General features: G+C 35.3%; 1 protein-coding gene across 8 annotated transcripts in view; it reads right to left on the bottom strand.

The window, feature by feature from the left end:
• Window positions 1-1,304: 1,304 nt before the first annotated feature.
• LOC123558065 (proton-coupled amino acid transporter 1-like) overlaps window positions 1,305-23,147 on the bottom strand; it is a 44,975-nt gene continuing 23,132 nt past the window's right edge. For 4 of the 8 annotated variants that reach the window (XM_053542526.1, XM_053542524.1, XM_053542525.1 and 1 more), the window contains exons 4-11: window positions 21,906-21,996; window positions 18,344-18,432; window positions 17,084-17,176; window positions 16,250-16,334; window positions 11,652-11,927; window positions 10,468-10,646; window positions 8,036-8,214; window positions 1,305-6,924 (exon numbers count right to left, since the gene is read on the bottom strand). In XM_053542526.1, coding sequence (XP_053398501.1) covers window positions 6,701-6,924; window positions 8,036-8,214; window positions 10,468-10,646; window positions 11,652-11,927; window positions 16,250-16,334; window positions 17,084-17,176; window positions 18,344-18,432; window positions 21,906-21,996 — 1,216 coding nt within the window. In that variant the 3' untranslated portion in view covers window positions 1,305-6,700. The other 4 variants (XR_008370858.1, XR_008370859.1, XM_053542529.1 and 1 more) reach the window with 4 other exon arrangements.

Genomic DNA, 23,147 nt, shown 5'->3' with positions numbered 1-23,147 from the left:
ATTCTTCTCAGTTGTTTCAGTAGTCATGAAAGGATTAACTTATTCTACATTTCAACAAGAGGACCCTGATGGTCCTGAATTGCTCACCTGTTCCCACATGACCCAGTTTTGAACTGAGTATGAAGTCGTTTTTTTTTCTATTATTTGAAATAGTGACCCAATTTTGAACTTGACCTAGATATCATCAAGATAAAAATTTTGACCAATTTTCATGAAGATCCATTGAAAAATATGGCCTCTAGAGAGGTCACAAGGTTTTTCTATTATTTGACCTAATGACCTAGTTTTTAAGGCACGTGACCCAGATTTGAACTTGACCTAGATATCATCAAGCTGAACATTCTCACCAATTTTCATGAAGATCTCATGAAAAATATGGCCTCTAGAGAGGTCACAAGATTTTTCTATTTTTATACCTACAGACCTAGTTTTTGACCGCAGGTGAATCAGTTTCAAACTTGACCTAGATATCATCAAGGTGAATTTTCAGACCTATTTTCATGAAGATCCATTGAAAAATATGGCCTCTAGAGAGGTCAAAAGGTTTTCTATTTTTAGACCTACTGACCCAGTTTTTGACCGCAGTTGACCCAGTTTCGAACTTGATCTAGATATCATCAAGATGAACATTCAGGCCAACTTTCATACTGATCCCATGAAAAATATAGCCTCTAGAGAGGTCACAAGGTTTTCTTATTATTTTACCTACTGACCTAGATTTTGAAGGCACCTGACCCAGTTTCAATCTCGACCTAGATATCATCAAGGTGAACATTCTGACTAACTTTCATGAAGATCCATTGAAAAGTAAGGCCTCTAGAGAGGTCACAAGGTTTTTCTATTTTTAGACCTACTGACCTAGTTTTGGACCGCAGTTGACCCAGTTTCAAACTTGACCTAGATATCATCAAGATGAACATTCAGACTAACTTTCATAAAGATCCCATGAAAAATGTGACCTTTAGAGTGGTCACAAGCAATGGTTTACGGACGGACGCACTGATGACGGACGGTGCGCGATCACAAAAGCTCACCTTGTCACTTTGTGACATGTGAGCTAAAAACCAGTAACTGAAGACCCCCCTGAACAGTGCAACTACAATTTTTATGACATTTCATTCAAATCAAAACGGAAGTATAGTTGTTAAAAACTATGCTAAAAGAGTAAAAATTATTTAACATTAATGTCAAACATAATTACTCATAACCCTTTTTAGTGTTGAATCATGCTTTAAATCTTTAGGAAGCACTGGCTGCAGAATAACTCTGCTAATGAGAGATGGTACATATAACAATACCCCTCGCATCCCCTAGTAATTTTTAATCACTCATATACAGGAATTTTTATCCTAAAATACCAGACATAATAAGAATACGAAAGTTCTGAATCAGAAGTTTCAGAGGAGCAGTTGGGTCAAACTATTGCGACAGACGAACAGACAGATGAGCTAACATGTTCAGAAAGACATAATCAATATATCTCCAATATAGAGATATACAATAAGACAAGAGGACCATGATGGTCCTGAATCGTTCACCTATCCCCACATGACCCAGTGGTGAACCGAGTATGACGTCGTTATTTCTATTATTTGACACAGTGACCTAGTTTTTGAGCACATGTGACCCAGATATCATCAAGATAAAAAATTCTGACCAATTTTCATGAAGATCCATTGCAAAATATGACCTCTAGAGGTCACAAGGTTTTTCTATTATTTGACCTAATGAGCTAGTTTTTGAAGGCACGTGACCCACTTTTGAACTTGACCTAGATATCATCAAGCTGAACATTCTCACCAACTTTCATGAAGATCTCATGAAAAATATGCCCTCTAGAGAGGTCACAAGGTTTTTCTATTTTTCGACCTACTGACCTAGTTTTTGACCGCACGTGACCCAGTTTCATACTTGACCTAGATATCATCAAGCTGAACATTCTGACCAATTTTCATGAAGATCCATTGAGAAATATGGCCTCTAGAGAGGTCACAAGGTTTTCCTATTTTTAGACCTACTGACCTAGTTTTTGACCCCACGTGACCCAGTTTCGAACTTGACCTAGATATCATCAAGGTGAAAGTTCTGACTAATTTTCATGAAGATCTCATAAAAAATATGGCCTCTAGAGAGGTCACAAGGTTTTTCTATTTTTAGACCTACTGACCTAGTTTTTGAATGTATGTGACCAAGTTTCGAACTTGACCTAGATATCATCGAGATGAACATTCTGACCAATTTTCATGAAGATCCACTGAAAAATATGGCCTCTAGAGAGGTCACAAGGTTTTTCTATTTTTTGACCTACTGACCTAGTTTTTGACCCGACGTGAGCAAGTTTCGAAATATCAAGGTGAACATTCTGACCAATTTTCATGAAGATTCATTGAGAAATATGGCCTCTAGAGAGGTCACAAGGTTTTTCTATTTTTTGACCTACTGACCTAGTTTTTGACCCCACGTGACCCAGTTTCGAACTTGATCTAGATATCATCAAGGTGAACATTCTGACCAATTTTCATGAAGATCTCATGTAAAATATGGCCTCTAGAGAGGTCACAAGGTTTTTCTATTTTTAGACCTACTGACCTAGTTTTTGACCGCATGTGACCCAGTTTCGAACTTGACCTAGATATCATCAAGATAAACATTCTAACCAATTTTCATAAAGATCCCATGAAAAATGTGACCTCTAGAGTGGTCACAAGAAAAAGTTTACGCACGGATGCCACGCGATCACAAAAGCTCACCTTGTCACTTTGTGACAGGTGAGCTAAAAACAAACCAATGTTTTTAACATATAATTATAAAATGCAAATTAACATCTAAGGCAAACATTTTCCTGTAACAAGGCTGAATTGAGATTCTACTGGAACGTTCAAGTAAATAGTCACTTTATTCACATGTATAAAATAATTGGTATTTATTATAACTACAAATGCAACATGAATGAAATACAAAAAGCCTTAACCATTACCAGTTTAATAAGTCAATGTCCACAAGAAAAAATGCAAAAACAACATTAACAATAAAGAATATGTTTGTGAAGAGTCAAATAGCCCTGAAGTATGAAAATCTCAAGAAAAATGGAGGTTACAAAGTGGAACCTTTATCTTAAAGCAAAATGCCAAGGTCATGTGGAACATGTTGATTTTCACAATGTCTGCTGATAAATGAGAAATAATGGTATGTGCAAAGAAAACTAGAACTTTCAATAATTTACATCTTTCAACAAAAACTACAGTGCTTTGGTGAATTGGTTTAATATTTTGTATTCAATTGAGGAATCATCAAAATTTATTTATTTATTTGGGTTGCAAAACCAAGTGTTAAGACACTATTAGTCGCCTCTTATGATCATGCAAAGGTAAGGCAGTGGTTACAATTCTTTTCATATCCAGATCATCCCAGAACCATATGGGGCGAACAAAGACTACGAGAAACAACAATATTCTGTAGTATATCTCTAGCCTATCATTTACAACAGAGTGGATGCAGCAACTACAGTACATGAATGTGACAAAACATTTGCTATTTTAACCTCATGAGTGGAGGTTAGGAAATGTCATGGTGGTGTCAGTTTACCGGAAGTAAATATTCCAAATCCCTTATGAAATAACATGTAATGAGCACGACATAGAGCATGGGGCTAGGAACCTGGGGTCATATTCATCAATCGTTAAATCTGGACATTAAAATGCCAAACTTTCATTTTCTCTCATAATCGTTAAATAAGTACAGTGTGTATCGAGTTCTTGTATAAATGTGCACTCGGGATTCACAAAGTTCTACAAAATGTCATCAGTATATATATGAAACAAAGTGTTTGAATCTAAGTTACAGACTTCAAACGTTGATGTAATAGGGAACCAATGCATTCAGTACAAAACATTGTCGTGTTATGATGTACAATCGATTTCTTAGTATTTTAAAACCGTTTGATGCCAATTTATGGTCTGAAAATAAAGTTTGAACTAGGAAACAATTCAGCTTTAAGTGTGGACACTAACTCATCCATGCTCTCATTTTGTTGCAGTGAATTAATAATTACTCAAAATAGTTTCTAAAAACACCTTGATGATAACAGTCTTGTGGTATGGATAAGACATCAAGGCGATCAACCTCAAAGTGTGGAAGAATTGGAGCTTTAGGAATCTAGTGTGTGACACATCACCATGTCATTATAGATATCATTATAGACACTTTGCAACGTATTGAATCCTTATTAATGAAACTGTACAAACAAGAAATATAACCTCAATATGTGACTTCAGTCTTGGAGCTACAGGTACTGGATCTTGCACGCAGAAATTGTCAAGATATTGTGAAATATTATACAAATTTTATTCTTTTTGAAATCATTAATTGCAGATTCGCTGTCTGGACAAAAAATAAGACAAATCTGTTACATTATCTTGGTGCTACTAACCAGATTTTTGCAATGATACCATGCAAGCTGTGGGAAGTATTTCAAAATTCCTTTATCTGCAAACAAAAACAGATTGGACGACAGTACTGGAATGATGGACTGTCCAAAATGCATAAAATCAGATGCACGTTATGTACATATTATCACATATATAAACAAGAGCACCGCCTTGCAGGTGCTGACGCTCATCTGATTTTTTTTGTATAATAGAAATATTGTCCTACCCATGATTTTCTAAGTCTAAAAAGGGCCATCACTCTTGCAAAAAGCAGGATAGAGTTATGTTTCTTGATGTACAGTGTCCACTTATGATGGTGAAAAACTGTTGCAAGTTTTAAAGCAATAGCTTTGATAGTTTATGAGAAAAGTTGACTTAAACATAATATTCAACCAAGAAAATGATTTTTCTAAGTCCAAAGGGGCAATAATTATTGCAAAAAGCAGGATGGAGTTATGTTGCTTGCTGTACAGGGCCAGCTTATGATGGTGAACAAGAGTTGCAAGTTTTAAAGCAATAGCTTTGATAGTTTAAGAGAAAAAGTTGACCTAAACATAAAACTTAACCAAGAAATCTGATATTTTCTAAGTCCAAAAGGGGCCATAAATCTTGCAAAAAGCAGGATGGAGTTATGTTTCTTGCTGTACAGGGTCAGCTTATGATGGTGAACAAGTGTTGCAAGTTTTAAAGGAATAGCTTTGATAGTTTAGGAGAAAAAGTTGACCTAAACATAAAACTTAACCAAGAAATCTGATATTTTCTAAGTCCAAAAGGGGCCATAAATCTTGCAAAAAGCAGGATGGAGTTATGTTTCTTGCTGTACAGGGTCAGCTTATGATGGTGAACAAGTGTTGCAAGTTTTAAAGGAATAGCTTTGATAGTTTAGGATAAAAGCTGACCTAAACATAAAACTTAACCAAGAAAACTGATTTTCTAAGTCCAAAAGGGGCAATAATTCTTGCAAAAAGCAAGATGAGTTATGTTTCTTGATGTACAGGGTCTGCTTATGATGGTGAACAAGTATTCCAAGTTTCAAAGCAAAAGCTTTGATAGTTTAGGAGAAAAGTTGACCTAAACATAAAACTTAACCAAGAAATCTGATATTTTCTAAGTACAAAAGGGGCCATAAATCTTGCAAAAAGCAAGATGGAGTTATGTTTCTTGCTATACAGGGTCAGCTTATGATGGTGAACAAGTATTCCAAGTTTCAAAGCAATAGCTTTGATAGTTTAGGAGAAAAGCTGACCTAAACATAAAACTTAACCAGGCAACGCCGACGCAGACGCCGACGCCGACAACCGCTCAAGTGATGACAATAACTCATCATTTTTTTTCAAAAAATCAGATGAGCTAATAAACCATTCATAACAATTAAAAGACTACAGATTTTAAAAAGGTATCACATTTTCTTTTATTACATAAGATTAAAAATATCAACGTGTCTAATATTGTTGTTCAACTTTTGATATAACTGTTTTCTCACCAGTGCCAAAAGTTAACTGGAACAAAAATAAAACATCTTAGAAAAGAGAATACTTAAACCTAAAGTTTCTTTCATGGAATTATTATATACGTCATGTTATACATATATAGTATATATATTATTGTCATTTGTCATAAACAGACAAAGTATTAATATTAAAACAACCAATATACCTATGGATATACAATAAAGCTAAGCTTGTTATAAAATTTGTTTAAAAAAACATTTTAGCAAAAGCCTTTAAAATTTTGTCAATATATGTACATTTTCTATTCTTAGAACTAAACATATATCATTCTAACAAAATACAAAAACAAAATTACCCGGTAACTGTTTTACTTAAACAACTGGTCAACTACAGTGCACTTGACTATCTGAAAATCTTCCACATATTTCTAGCTTACATCCAAAAGCTTTACCAAAATTTCTGAAGTTGAAGTTATGGATCCTCGCTCAGAATGGTCATTTAATCATGCTTAAGACTTAAGAAGACTTTGAAACCATTTGTTATGATAGTTCCAGGAAACATGCTTACATGAAAACTTTTTTCAAAATGTTTTAGGTAAAAGGGGGCATAATTCTGCAAAAATGTAAAGTTTGGCTACAAGTTAGTTGATTTTGAGAAACTTGCCTACATGAACAACTTTTGTGACTCGGGCTCAGACTAAAAGGTGACAACAAAGCTCTACCATTTCAATTAGTCAAGCTAAAATTAGCCAAAAACAAATATATTTCAACCTATGTGAGTCAACACTGAGTTTCATCAAATTTCTCTAGTTATAATATAGTGTTAAAATGTTTTTGCTATTTCCACAAGCGAGGAGTAAGTTCCTGTGACAAATCCAACCAATCCTACTGCAATAATAAACCAGTTTTTGAAACAAACAAGTTTACTACTCTGGAAAGTTACAAGCTCAATCAGAGCTGGGAGAATCAGTGCTAGAAAAGAGCTTGCAAATGCTCCAATCAGTGAGATGAGCAGATCTAGATGAGGTATAAGTGCTGATAGACCACCTGAAACAAATAAAGGTTGCAATTGTTGTGAGGATTACAGGATATAAAGTTTATCTGTAATGTTGTAATACAAAAAAAGCATTATTTTCAGAATTATCCTCAGCCAATTATAGCATGAAAAGTGAAATCTGACTTTAGAAATAATATCTATTCCATGTTATTTGCAAATAGTAAGAACACTGTTATAATTTTAAGTCTATCATGTTGGTGACGGCACACCAGTACAGATGTGTTAAAAAATCAGAGTGGTCTGAAATCCCATGTTTATTACAGTTACTTTGCACAATATAAGTTACATATCACTCTTAGACAAACTATCGTTTGACTAGTATTATATCAAAGTTCTTTCACAATCTTTTCTCAAGTCTACATCTTTTAACATGAAATGTTAAATGTCACAACCTGGTACTATAACTGAATCCCAAGATAGATATGTTTTACAGGAGATACATGTTATCTAAGTATTGTAAAAAGTGTTAACAGTAAAATGTTGCTGATAATTACTTCATTTATTAGAATTAAAGAGTTTTTGCAGTGTTTCAGTTATGCATTCAGCCAGTTATTCCACCGATCTTTTAGCGCATTGAAGTAATACTGACTACTTCTCTGCAAGGAAATGACAACTTTGAAATATGAGTGGAAGGGGAAGGAAAAACTTTAGAAGTGTTGTCATTTAGTCATATTGTCATAGAGGACATTCACCTCACTTAAGAAAATCTTGACCCTTGTGTCAATAGCCACATATTATAGTAACAAGCCTAACATAACAGATTGAAGTAAAAATAATAACATGATGAAAATAGTCTAGAGTCTGTTCCATTCATTTTTTTTAATATCTGAACTGGTATAAACTATGGGTAATCTAATTAATACCTAATTATTTGTTAAAATTTCCTAAGTAGTTCTATGGAAAAAAGTTGTTTGAATGAAAGTTATTGTTGTACCATAGGAAGCACTGCCTCCAAATATTTAGATGGTTCCAGCAAACAAAGTGGAGAATTACCATTATTTCTAACATTTCACATTCCTACCACTACAGCATGTGTCTAGTATCCTCTTTGCAGCAGGTGAGCTAATAGAACGAGACTGAATTTACAATATAGTTACTCACATGTTAAAACAACTAAACAGAACCTAAAAAAATGTTCTGCAAATTTTGGCACATGTTTTGATTTCTTTTCTGCTTTATCTACTATAAAAGGCCATATGATGTTGATAGGTACATAAAACTGCAGCCCATATGAGATAAACAGGGATACAGCAAACATCAACCTCACTGACAGATACAACCTGAAATATACCAGAATAAACATTGTCAAGACTTGAATTCAACATCAAGATGACTTTTATTTATAAAATACACAGAAAAAGAACATGGACACTGTAACTTGTTAACTTGCTAAGTGTGCTCTTAAAACTACTTCATGAATGATGGTTGTTTTGCATGATTTGTGCTACAATTGCATCAAAAATGCATTGTTCATTTATTTCTTTGGGTTTAAGTCAAATTGCCACAATTAAGATCATATGGTGTTTTTGTTTTTGTAGTGGCAAAATGACCCCAAGTACCTCTCTGTGCATTAATTCAGGCTTGGGTGGGCACCTGGGTAGAACAACCTACATTCCATAAGCCAGTCTAATGACTTCCTCACATCTTTTTGGAGTATGCCCAGCAGAATATATGCAAAACTGATAGGGCTATAGATCTGATATCTATATTCATGCACCTACAAACTGCACATCTCAATAGCAATGACTGAACTTAACACAGTTCTTTAACTGTCACTGCATAAACTATCATAATAGATCACCCAAACAGATGAGCTACAAAACCTATGACAGTGACAACATAACAAACATCACTAACCATGACAGTGACAATTCAACAGACACCACTGACCATGACAGTGACAACACAACTGTCATCATTAACCATGACAGTGACAATTCAACAGACAACACTGACCATGACAGTGACAGTGATAACACAACTGTCATCATTAACCATGACAGCGACAATTCAACAGACAGCACTGACCATGACAGTGACAACACAACAGACAGCACTGACCATGACAGAGACAACACAACAGTCATCATTAACCATGACAGTGACAATTCAACAGACATCGTTGACCACGACAGTGACAACATAACAGTCATCATAAACCATGACACTGACAACTTAACAGTCATGACTGACCACGAGAGTGATAACTTGCCAGCCATCATTGGCCACGACAATGACAACTTGCCAGAAATCACTGACCATGACATTGACAACTAACCAGTCATAACTGACCATAAGAGTGGCAACTTGCCATCATTAACCATGACAGTGAGAATTCAAAGGACATCACTGACCAGGACAGTAACAACATAAGTCATCACTGACCATGACAGTGACAATTCAACAGTCATCACTGGTCATGACAGTCACAACTTGCAAGTCATCATTGACCATGGTAGTGACAACTTGCCAGTCATCAATGACCATGACAATGATAACTTGCCAGTCAACACTGAACATGAAAGTGACAATTCAACAGTCACATTAACCATGACAGCAACAACTCACCAGTGACCACTGACCATGACAGCAACAACTCACCAGTGACCACTCAGCAACAACTCACCAGTCACCACTGACCATGACAGCAACAACTCACCAGTGACGACTAACCATGACAGCAACAACTCACCAGTCATCACTGAACATGACAGCAACAACTTGCCAATCATCACTGACCATTACAGTTACAACTTGCCAGTCATCACTGATCATTGCAGTTACACATCATCAGTCATCATTGGCCATTACAGTTACAACTTGCCAGTCATCCCTGGCCATTACAGTGACAACTTGTCAGGCATAACTGACAATTACAGTTACAACTCACCAGTCATCACTGACCATGACTGTTACAACTCACAAGTCATCACTGGCCATTACAGTTACAACTCACCAGTCATCACAGGTCATTACAGTTACAGTTACAACTTGCCAGTCATCACCTGCCATTACAATTACAGTTACAACACACCAGCCATCACTGGTCATTACAGTTACAACTCACCAGTCATCACTGGTCATTACAGTTACAGTTACAACTTGCCAGTCATCACTGGTCATTACAGTTACAACTTACCAGTCATCACTTGTCATTACAGCTGCAGTTACAACTCACCAGTCATCACTGGTCATTACAGTAACAACTCACCAGTCATCACTGGTCATTACAGTTACAACTTGTCAGTCATCACTGGTCATTACAATTACAACTCACCAGTCTTCTCTGACCATTACAGTTACAACTCACCAGTCATCACTGACCATTACAGTTACAACTCACCAGTCATCACTTGTCATTACAGTTACGACTTGCCAGTCATCACTGGTTATTACAGTTACCATTTGCCAGTCATCACTGGTCATTACAGTTACAACTCATCACTATCATTACAGCTACAATTTACCAGTCGACACTGACTATTACAGTTACAATTCACCAGTCAGCACTGGTCATGACAGTTACAACTTACCAGTCATCAGGTGGTAGGTTCAAAGTTACACTCCCTTTTGTATCATCTCCATATTTCAGGTAACCATAGAAACCAACAGCATTGTACAATGCAACTGTTATGGTGAGTCCAAGATTTAACACTCCAGCTTTACCAAGAAATGCTGGTTTTTCTACCATCTTATTATGCAGTGGAAGAACCTTAAAAAGAGTGATACATATATTAAGACAACATTTTAAACAAGTGTAAAGATATTTATTTTATGCTAACTAATGAAATACTGTATTCTATCAGTTAAATATTTTCATATCTCATCGCTCACACTGTGAAAATATGAAATCTATATTTTCACACTGTGAGAGATATGAGCTCCGCCCCCTCATACATTGTGTATGAATTTTAAATTATTTGCTTAAAACAGAATGAAAATTATAGCCACACTTTGTTCTTTATAATATATTTCTCGATTCAAATTATTTTACTTAAAGAGAATTCCATACCGTTATGCAGCAAAATATAAAACAAAATAGAACTTTATGTTGCAAGCGTCTTTATAACGTCACAGCACATCTGACGTCATGTCTGTTTACGCGCGTCTGTTTTCCGCGCTGAGATTAAAACAGTTGCAAAATGCATTTCTCAACGTAATTGAGCATAAAATAAAAAGAAAATTTGTTTGTTTTTCGTGAATATGGAATATATCTCACCTCAAAGTGAGAAAACTTTCGCGCTCGTGAAAATATTTGAAATTTTCTCACTTCTCAATGAGATATATATTCCATATTCACTCAAAACAAACAAATATCCTCTATATATGTAGTGCAATTTAAACAGAAACACAGATGATTCAAGGACATATACATGAATCATCTCATATTCTATTAAATGAACCATCCTAATGTTAGTTTCAGAGGTTAATTTAGGAAAAAGGAACTGAACTTAGACAAAACAACAACAGAAGGAATAGGATATAACTCTATAGATCTTTTCTGTGAGTTCAGGGCTATGTTCTTAATCTTAAAATCTGAAAGTGATATAAAGTTCATTGTCCCTCATGAGTCCTCATTAAATCTAATGTCATTTCTAGTAATGCAGGAAAAGAAAAAAAAGGATTAATAAAGTGATCTCCATTAAAATAAATAAAATCAAAACTGGAAAAACTCCAATGTCCTTAAAAAGTATATAAAACTGCATAAATTTCATACCAGTCCTATTCCTTCAAATGCAAAAATTGCCTGCCCAAAGAACAAGGGTATTGTTCTAATTTCTCCAACCGAGGCTCGAGCTGTGGTACTGGGCAGTCCCTGTAGCAAGTTCACTATAATTATAATCAGTCCAACAAAGTTGAGCAAGTTTGCGAACGCCGAGAATGGTGCAAGAGCTTTTAAACTTTTCACCATCACATAGGGAATGAGAAGAGCTGAAACCATGACAATGTACAGCTTGGCATCTAGTGATACAGCACCAGAATGTTCAACAACCTGCAGTGGAAATTAAACATTTGAGCCACACCAAGAGAAAACCAACACAGTGGCTTTGCGACCAGTATGGATACAGCCATCCGCGCAGTCTGGTCAGGATCCATGCTGTTCGCTTTCAAAGCCTATTGCAAATATAGAAACCATTAGCGAACAGCATGGATGCTGACCAGACTGCGCCGATGTGCAGACTGGTCTGGATCCATGCTGGTCGCAAGGCCACTATGTTGGTTTTCTCATGGTGTGGCTCATTTTATCATAGTATTTCATTTTTACATGTTTTTTCTCAAAAACCAAGATACAATTTTTGGAAGACAAATAAATATTTCTGATTTACTCACTAGTGTTTTTCAGTTTTGGGGGAATGGTGGAAGGGTCTGTTAGGAGGGGAAAATCATGACTTAAATAGGGCAAATAGCACAGCAATAAAACAATTTTTTTTAAACAAGAGCTGTCAGTGGACAGCGTGCTTGACTATTCTCAGTGCTTGATAGTATAATATAAACAATGAGTAAAACTTTAACATTACAATAAGCATATTCTAAGTCATAAAGGGGCCATATTTCAGTCAAAATGCTTGATAGAGTTGCCTCCTCCTTTTTACAGACTGGGGTCATGATGGTAAACAAGTATGCAAAGTATGAAAGCAATATCTCAATGGACTTTGAAAATATTTGGGGTGGTACACAAACTTTAACATTTATTCTAAGTCGAAAAGGGGCCATAATTCAGTCAAAATGCTTGATAGAGCTGCCTCCTCCTTTTTACAGACTGGGTTCATGATGGTAAACAAGTATGCAAAATATGAAAGCAATATCTCAATGAACTTTGAAAATATTTGGGGCAGTGCGCAAACTTTAACATTTGTTCTAAGTCGAAAAGGGGCCATAATTCAGTCAAAATGCTTGATAGAGTTGCCTCCTCCTTTTTACAGACTGGTGTCATGATGGTAAACAAGTACGCAAAATATGAAAGCAATATCAATATCTCAATGGACTTTGAAAATATTTGGGGTGGTACGCAAACTTTAACATTTGGGGCGAGTAGGATAGCTCCCCTATTCTTCGAATAGTCAAGCTAAAAATGTTTACACTTGGTTTACATAGTTATGTAGATGTAAATCTGCTCAGAGTTTTGGTTGGAATTTGTAATAAAAATCAGTTGTTTTTTCCAAAAAATGGGGAATAACATACTTTTTGGATGGAAATAGGGCCAATGTCAATGTATTTGGTCCCAAAACAGCCAAAAACCACCACATAAACCATATTAGCTATACAGCAAACTTCATCAACATAGAACAGTGCTATCATAAATTTTTTGTTATAACGTAACAATTTCAAATGTCCCTACTATGGTCAATCTTTGTTCTATGTAAAATGTTACAACAAACATGGTTTTAGTGAATAATCGGATATAAAGAACATATTTTCATGTGATCCGCATAATTAGAATTTTTTAGTTAGCATTGTGTTTCTGTCCTATTCCATTTGCTTTCAATAATGATGGATATTTTATTATCTGCTATATTTACTACAAACTTGCAACCATTGTATAATTTTTAAATTTAAGTTACAAGTACAGACAGTGTTTGTTGGAGCATATCATTGACATATGTTTCACCCAATTATAAAACACATCAGTGACATAACTATGCAAGACAAATTACCCCTGCAGTATCTAAAATGTCCCATTCAAAAGCTTCAAGGCGTGAAGTGCAATACATGTTATAAATTCTAGATATTTTTAGCATCCTTCAGAATAGACGGTGTAAGATTTTAATACTTCACTTGTTCAGGCTTGTTACAGAATAAACAAATAAATCAAAGGCCTGAATGGCCTGAGTCGGCTAATGATGTACTGACAGTATAGTCTACCAGTTTCAGTTTGTTTTTAGTTTTTTTCTTAAAATTTCATAACACAGCTCGTTATTTACCCAAAATATTATTCTCGCGTGACCAGTTTTGACGCCCTTAAGGAATTATTTGTCACCTTATAGTGCTAATACCTAATTTCAATTAATACATGTCTTATTCAGATTTAACAAACCTTGAACTAAAGAAAGATACTACAATCTAGCCAAATTATCCATTTATTTTTCATTGAGCTGACATATTCAGCCATGCATGAAAGCAGCCATATTTGTTGAGAGGGACCTGAAACGACGCCTCTGATTGGTTGCCTTATTATATCTTTATAACACAGTGTTGGATCAAGTACAAGATAAATGTGATGGGCAACCTGTCTCTGCAATATGTAAACACATAAATAAATGGGTTTTCTAAATTTTATTTCTATGTTTACCTCATAGTTACAACATAGTTATACAAACATGTACATGATTAAACTATATTAACTTGTTTTACTGTTCATTTACTCTTCAGTAGAACAGTGTTTACATAAAAATTCATTCAGGTTGGGGAGTAACATCTGTACTTCCTCTGTGGAACCTGAAATAAATAAATCATATTTAAACTAACTCATCCCCAACAATTCATGTAACTACCAGCTATATACATCCAATTAAATTTCAGTTAATAGTATTATAACGCACTTAACAGACATAGCGCGTACCATATGCTTAAGGGTGAAAAAAAATTACAAAAATAGACTAGCTTGTCACATGACTGTCACGTGACCAAATAAAGAAAATGGTGAGCGTAGCAGACGGAGGCCATGGATTTTCCCACGCTCATTTTTGCAAAGAAAATAGCTTTAAAAGTTTAAGAAATTTTTGCATTAGCTAAAACAGGTAAAAATCTAATGGATTAGATCAAATTTGATAATTCTTACCTTTGCATCCCTCACTTTCCACATAATTTTTGGAAGCGATAGATATACATGTGTACTGTAGTAATGTGTGTAGTAAGTGACGTCAGCGATGTCGCTTGTGCGATCAGGAAAGAAAACAAAGATGGCGTCAAAATAGGTCATCGTCACCCGCAACGATATATCCGATACGATTACACTTTTCTCCAGTTTGAACAATATATTTTACAAATTGTGATGATACGAAGACATTTAGCAGCAATTGGCAGTATCTGACATTGAAGTTTACGGTTAAATTACCTCTTATTCAAATCTTTTCATAAAAAAGTTGTTTCGTTTCGCCAAACATAGACGATCTACTTTCGATTTCAAAAACTACAAGAAAATACAATTTAATGTTTCGCCGATTTGTTTATTTCTCGAAAAATAAGAATTAAAATCATTTTTAATATCTGTAGTAACTAAACAAATCAGTAAGAGCTTCTTCTTCCGATAATTTATCCGTTTACTGACTGCAAAATTCATGTGTGTGTGTAGAAACCCGCGCAAAGTTTATAGAAATCATACGATGCGTGTATACGTTCAATGTGGGAGAATTAAGGCTGATCGGGATCGGCTATGTTACCTAACGCATCCAGACGATTCAGATTTTGTTTTTAAAAAAGCATTGTGTGCATTTCTGTAATTTTATATACGTTTAGAAATTATTAGACATTGCGTATTTGCATTATTTCTATACGTAATTTACGCTAATACGCTTCTTATCTGGAGCCCTGTGGAACTATTTTTTGTCTTTCGCTGGATGTTACGCAAGCTTTGTAAGCCTGCGCAATTCATAAAATGCATATTTATGCTTAATGAGTTACATTCGAGTATTGCACAATTACAAGTCATAAATATGACAGATTACATCGTATATTGGTCATAGCAAAGGGAATTCACACAACTTAACTTCATTCATGCAGTGAACTGTTTGAAGTTTGAGAAATCTAATGGAACTACATCCCTTCACTGTGTTATTTGGTCCATTTAGACTTAGAGAATCGCTGGATAGCAAGGACTCATCAAAACGATTTCATCGTTTAGCCGACTCAAAAATTATTCAATTAAAATGTATTTTCATTATTGCACTTTTTAAAGAATGTAAAGGAAACTGAAATTCATCATTATTTATCAATTTTCTCCCTTAGATGCAACAAAGAATTCAAACCATGCTGTGTGTAATCACAGTGTCACCTCTGTTAACGAGGCATCTAAAGCTACAAATTTGTGAATGTTTTATTTCCAACTTGACAAGAATTTAATAAGTTAACCTCTGCAGTGCACCAACCTCTGTACAACAAACTTTTAAGTTTTTCCAAGTGGTGTTGCTTCAAAGAGGTTTCTTTGGGGATGATTGAAAAGTGCATCAACAATAGATGATACATGACACTGTTTCATAGCAGAGCAAATCTACATGCTTCTGTACTTCTATACATCTACCCTTTCAAATGAAGCAGAAACAGACCTTTTAAAAACATAACATTCTGAAAGCACTATGTGACTTCCTTGATACTCACTTGTTTTATGTTCTGAGCAACAAACACTGTATATACACAACAAAATCCATACTGAGTGATAATCAAAAATCCATTCACAATGTTTCTGCAAATAAAATTAGGTGTATTTGATAGAACTGCATATTTAAATATCATTTTTACTTCCAGTATCAATATATTTAAACAGATTTGTAGCTATCATGATGCATGAAATTTTTGATTCGTGCATTTTTAGAAGGTGAACTTTCTTTGTTTGTCTCACAAGGTGAGAAAATGTGCAGTCAGTCTCAGGGTCAGACTCGGGACCTACCACTTTTAGCGGAAATACAATACTGATGGAGCTAATCGGCTGCCTGACAAATTCTCTCATGTAACTAAGTCTGTACCTTCACAGCTGTAATGATTTAATAATTTGTTTTAAGTATATCATAAATCATTCTCTGAAGTACAGGCTCTTACTCTGTTTAGTGCCAGGTAACAACTTTGCAGAAACAAAGTTAGCTGATTACATACTGGCAAAAATCTCTATAATTAGTAACTGCAAATATTTAATTTTGTTTTGTTTATAATTCAGAAACAAAGTTCCAGTGTATCACTGGCATAAACAACAATTTGCAAAACTACTGACTATAGTTAGGAGACTTGGACAGACTGTAAAATAATATACTCTACATGTAAAGTATTTTTACATCAACCAGAACCTTTACCTAGATAATTACGGATAAACCTTTTTACAATGTAACTCAATAAATGAGTGGAGTTCATTTTTTTTGTCCAATGGAAATTATTTCTTCTTTATAGAGCAGAAACAATTTCTAGATAAATAGGCATCAGTTTTTCTTTCAGAAGTCCTACCTTGCAGCTCTGCTCCATTTCTTCAGCCAGTCATCTCTCGTTTCAAATGCTTTCTCCATTACACTGGCATAGTCCAAATGAGAATTTCCTGTCCTAAACAAAATGCATCTATCAATGTACAGCTAAAAACTGATAACTTAACCATCCATCGGCGCAAGCAAACTGCTTGAGTTAATGGAAGTCTTAAGTAAAGCAACTATCAGTAAAGTTTTGCATCAAAAAATTCTTTCTGAAATAACAATTCGAAGATTTCAAAACTAAAAATATATTTGTCACAGTATATTATTAATTTTATCAAAAAATATTACAATGTATTTTATTCAAGATTTTTTACAGAGTCAAAGAGTAATTCTTTTAGATACATAAATAAATCAACAAGTAACAAGCAACAAAAAATCTTACGTATTTGATATTCTTCTTCATTTAGTGTTATTTACATAAAGGAAATAATATGACTTACTGTGAAATCATTAATAGTCATGGGGGACTAATTTTCGTGGATTTCATGGTTGAGTCAATCCACAAAATTTAATCCCAAAGAACATGTAAAATTCCCATTCATTTTATGTTCAAAATTTGAAATCCACAAATTCATATCCCCGCGAAATTGCTGTTTTGATCAAAACCATGAAATTTCATGCCCACAAAATTAAATGATTTTACAGTATAGGTACATTTTTCAAAGATATGTTTTTCAAAAATCTCTTAATGTCAAACTTATGATAAGAGATAACAATTTGCCATCCTTTCAAGAGCAAAGTACACATAATGTATGTGATAAGAGCTGTCAGAGGACAGTATACCTCAACTATCAAAAACCTTGTAACTTAAAAAAGTTAAAATCACAAAAATATAGACACAAACAAGTAAAATATAGACAACAATCCAAGTCATATAATGTATGTACTGCACATGAGGTCATCATAGTAAACAAGGTATCAAGTTTCAATCCATTCCAATATTAAGAGGAAATTGAAATACCAATTTTCATGCAAAACTCAAGTTGAAGAAGGGGCATAACTTTGTAAAAATACAAAACAGAGTTATGAAACATGTGCACTGCATGAAAGATCATCACAGTTAAAAAGTGTGTAAAGTTTCAATCCTTCCAACAAGTAGTTACTGAGATGCTAGCTTACATACAGAACTTAACCAAACTCAGACAGAGCGATGACAACAAATGGATGAGTGCAATAGTTCTACCTATTCTTGGAACTGTTGAGCTAAAATTCACTTTATATAAAATGCTTGAAAAGTTACCTTCTACAAAGTTCATTCCCAGACAGAACAAGGACATGCATACAATGTGTACAGATGATTCCAATTATAGACACCACAACCAAACTGACCTAAAACAAAAGATAAATATTCTTCGATTACTGGTGGCAACTAGCTTACTTTTCAAGCTTGAATGAAATAATAAATCCATAAGCAATGTGACCCAGTTTGGTGTACACTGGATAAGAATTGCTCCAGTTAGAAAGTTGACAATTCTAGTGGATGCTGCCAGCCCCAAACTGCCCCAGGTGATCAAAATATACTTCTCATTTCACAGGAGAATAAAAATGAATACATATTTTGACTAAAATATTTTCTAACTTCAAGTTTCATTTAGTAAGTTAGTAAACACTAAGACTTATAAAAGAGCTCGTAGAACACAAAATACCCCCTTGATGCATTCAGTAATTGCACAAGGAACAGAAATTATTTGGTCATTGTATACAAAAGTTCTACTGTTCTGGGTAAATGTGACCTTGACATTTGACCTATTGACCTTAAAATAAATAGAGGTCATCTGCTTGTCATGATCAACCTCCCTATTAAGTTTCATGATCCTAGGTTCAAGCGTTTAACTGTTCTGGGTCACTGTGACCTTTACCTCTGACCTACTGACCTCAACATCAATAGGGGTCATCTGCTGATCATGATCAACCTCCCTATCAAGTTTCATTATCCTAGGCCCAAGCATTCTCAAGTTATCATCAAGAAACCATATAACTGTTCTGGGTCACTGCGACCTTAACAATTGACCTACTGACCTCAAAATCAATAGGGGTCATCTGCTGGTCACTATCAACCTTCCCATCAATTTTCATAAACCTAGGTCCAAGCGTTCTCGAGTTATCATTCAGAAACTGTTAACTGTTCAGGATCACTGTGACCTTGACCTCTGATCTACTGACTTTAAAATCAACAGGGGTCATCTGCTGGACATAACCAATCTCCCTGTCAACTTCCATGATCCTAGGCCAAAGCATTCTTGAGATATCATCCGGAAATCGTTTAACTGTTCCGTGTCATTGTGACCTTGACCTTTAACCTATTGATCTAAAAATCTGTAGGGGTCATCTGCTGGTCATGACCAACCTTCCTGTCAATTTTCATGATCCTAGGCTTATGCGCTCTTGAGTTATCTCCGAAAACCATTAACTGTTCTAGGTCACTGTGACCTTGACCTTTGACCTACTGACCTCAAAATTAGTAGGGGTCATCAGCTGGTTATGACAAATCTCCCTATCAACTTTCATGATCCTTGGCCCAAGTGTTCTTGAGTTATCATCTGGAAATGGATTGGTCTACATACTGACTGACCGACAGACCAACAGACATACCGACATCTGCAAAACAATATACCCTTCCTTCTTCAAAGGGGGGCAAAATAAAACATGGATATATAAAATTCTGCTAACCAAGCTATGAAAACTGGCAACAAAACAACAACAAGAGGACCATGATGGTCCTGAATCGCTCACCTCTTCCCTCATGACCCAGTTTTGAGTATGACATCGTTTTTTCTATTATTTGACATAGTGACCTAGTTTTTGAGCTCATGTGACCCAGTTTTGAATATGATCTAGATATTATCAAGATAAAAATTCTGACCAATTTTCATGAAGATCCATTGAAAAATATGGTCTCTAGAGAGGTCGTAAGGTTTTTCTATTATTTGACATATTGACCTAGTTTTCTAAGGTACGTGACCCTGTTTTAAACTTTACCTAGATATCATCAAGGTGAACATTCTCACTAATTTTCATGAAGATCTCATGAAAAATATGGCCTCTAGAGAGGTCACAAGGTTTTTTTATTTTTATATCTACTGGCCTAGTTTTTGACCGCACGTGACCCAGTTTCGAACTTGACCTAGATATCATCAAGGTGAACATTCAGATCAATTTTCATGAAGATCCATTGAAAAATATGGCCTCTAGAGAGGTCAAAAGATTTTAATAATTTTAGACCTACTGACCTAGTTTTTGAACGCAGCTGACCCAGTTTCAAACCTGACCTAGATGTCATCAAGATGAACATTCAGACCAACTTTCATACAGATCCCATGAAAAGTATGGCCTCTAGAGAGGTCACAAGGTTTTCTTTATTATCTGACCTACTGACCTAGTTTTTGAAGGCACGTGACCCAGTTTCAAATTTGCCCTAGATATCATCAAGGTGAACATTCTGACCAATTTTTATGGAGATCCATTCACAAGTGTGGCCTCTAGAGAGGTCACAAGGTTTTTCTATTTTTAGACCTACTGACCTAGTTTTTGACCGCACATGACCCTGTTTCAAACTTGACCTAGATATCATCAAGATGAACATTCAGACCAATTTTCATACAGATCCCATGAAAAATATGGCCTTTAGAGAGGTCACAAGGTTTTTCTTTTATTTGACCTACTGACCTAGTTTTTGACGGCACGTGATCCACTTTCGAACTTGACCTAGATATCATCAAGATGAACATTCAGACCAACTTTCATACAGATCCCGTAAAAAATATGGCCTCTAGAGAGGTCACAAGGTTTTTCTATTATTTGACCTACTGACCTAGTTTTTGATGGCACGTGACCCACTTTCGAACTTGACCTAGATATCATCAAGATGAACATTCAGACCAACTTTCATACAGATCCCGTAAAAAATATGGCCTCTAGAGAGGTCACAAGGTTTTTCTATTATTTGACCTACTGACCTAGTTTTTGATGGCACGTGACCCACTTTCGAACTTGACCTAGATATCATCAAGATGAACGTTCTCACCAATTTTCATGAAGATCTCATGAAATATATGGCCTCTAGAGAGGTCACAAGGTTTTTCTATTTTTAGACCTACTGACCTAGTTTTTGACCGCATGTGACCCAGTTTCGAACTTGACCTAGATATCATCAAGATGAACATTCAGACCAACTTTCATACAGATCCCATGAAAAATATGGCCTTTAGAGAGGTCACAAGGTTTTTCTATTATTTGACCTACTGACCTAGTTTTATATCGCACGTGACCTTGTTTCGAACTTGACCTAGATATCATCAAGGTGAACGTTCTGACCAATTTTCATGAAGATCTTGTGAAATATATGGCCTCTAGAGAGGTCACAAGGTTTTTCTATTTTTGGACCTACTGACCTAGTTTTTGATGGCACGTGACCCAGTTTTGAACTTGACCTAGATATCATCAAGGTGAACATTCTGACCAATTTTCATGAAGATCTTGTGAAATATATGTCCTCTAGAGAGGTCACAAGGTTTTTCTATTTTTAGACCTACTGACCTAGTTTTTGATGGCACGTGACCCAGTTTCGAACTTGACCTAGATATCATCAAAATGAACATTCTGACCAACTTTCATAAAGATCCCATGAAAAATGTGACCTCTAGAGTGGTCACAAGCAAAAGTTTATGGACGCACGGATGGACGACGGACGACGGACACAGCGCGATCACAAAAGCTCACCTTGTCACTTTGTGACAGGTGAGCTAAAAAGCACTGTGTCCCATATACAAACTTACAGCTACAACAAAATTACTGAAGCTTACCCACAGTCCTCCATTTCTATATGCCACAGGCATAGCTAATATCCCTGTACCTATCATCCCCTTCAGTAGATGCATCAAACATTCCATATTTCTGTATAAAAACAACAAATAAACATAGCAGAACAAACAACCAAAACATTCAAATAAATTGATATTTCTTATATTAATACTTATTAACTAAAATATTTTCTGATTTTATTTCTACATTATAATAAGACCTTTTCTGAATGATATAACTTCCAACACTTCTTGATATAAAAATGCATATATTAAACAAGAGGACTAAGAAAGTAGGCCTAATTCACTCAGCAGAGGGGACCTTGACCTTTCACCTTGTTTCTTGAACAACAATTAAATAGCTCATTTAATGCTATTTTCCGCTTTTTCTATTTTTTTTTTTTTTTTGCTGTGATGCCAAAAAATAAATAACCATTTTAATAGAATAAATAATGCTACAGACCAAGTTTAGTGAAGATCTTTCAACTGTTGTATAAGAAGAAGCAGTTTTTTCACTACTTTTAGCTCTGATAAACCAAATCAACTTAACAAAGAGAAGAATGCTGAAGAGCCTAAAAACTAAAGTTTGGTAAAGATCAACCAAATAGCTCAAGAGAAGAAGTTGTTTAAATATTTTCCATTTACTGGTTCTGGTGTTCACTAACAGTAGTGAAGCAGAGCTACTTGAAAATACTTAGAGAGAATCAAACAAGGATGTTACATTCCAAGATCCATCAAGTTGGTCCTGAAAAGCTGTTTAAAAAATTAAAGGGGTCAAGCATGCTCATTTGAAAATAATAGCTAACAGAGGTATATAGAAGGATGCTTCTGGCAAAACATGGTGAAGACCCATCAACTAGTTCATGAGAAGAAGTTGTTTCAAGGTTTTTCTATTTACAGTTCTGGCAACCCCTTAGGGATGCTAAAGACCATGCTTGATAAAGATCTATCATCTGGGGCATGAGCAGAAGCTATTATAGTTTTTTCCAATTTTAAGCCCTGGCGGCCCCTAAAAGGGTCCATGCTACAGACCAGGTATGGAGAAGATCTATTCATAGCTTCACGAGAAGAAGTCATTTAAAGGCTTTTTAGATTTTGCTCTGGTTGTCACTAAAAGGGGTCAACATGAAAAACTTTTTAAAAATTTGATCGAGGTCCACACCTGAACCAAGTTTGGTGTAACACTGACCAATTGTTCGAGAGGCAATGTTCAAGTAAAAAATTTGATGCATGAGGATGGAGGCA

This window comes from Mercenaria mercenaria, chromosome 5, assembly GCF_021730395.1.
Source record: "Mercenaria mercenaria strain notata chromosome 5, MADL_Memer_1, whole genome shotgun sequence".
Taxonomy (NCBI): Eukaryota; Metazoa; Mollusca; class Bivalvia; order Venerida; family Veneridae; genus Mercenaria; species Mercenaria mercenaria.
This window is presented reverse-complemented; position numbering and strand designations above follow the sequence as displayed.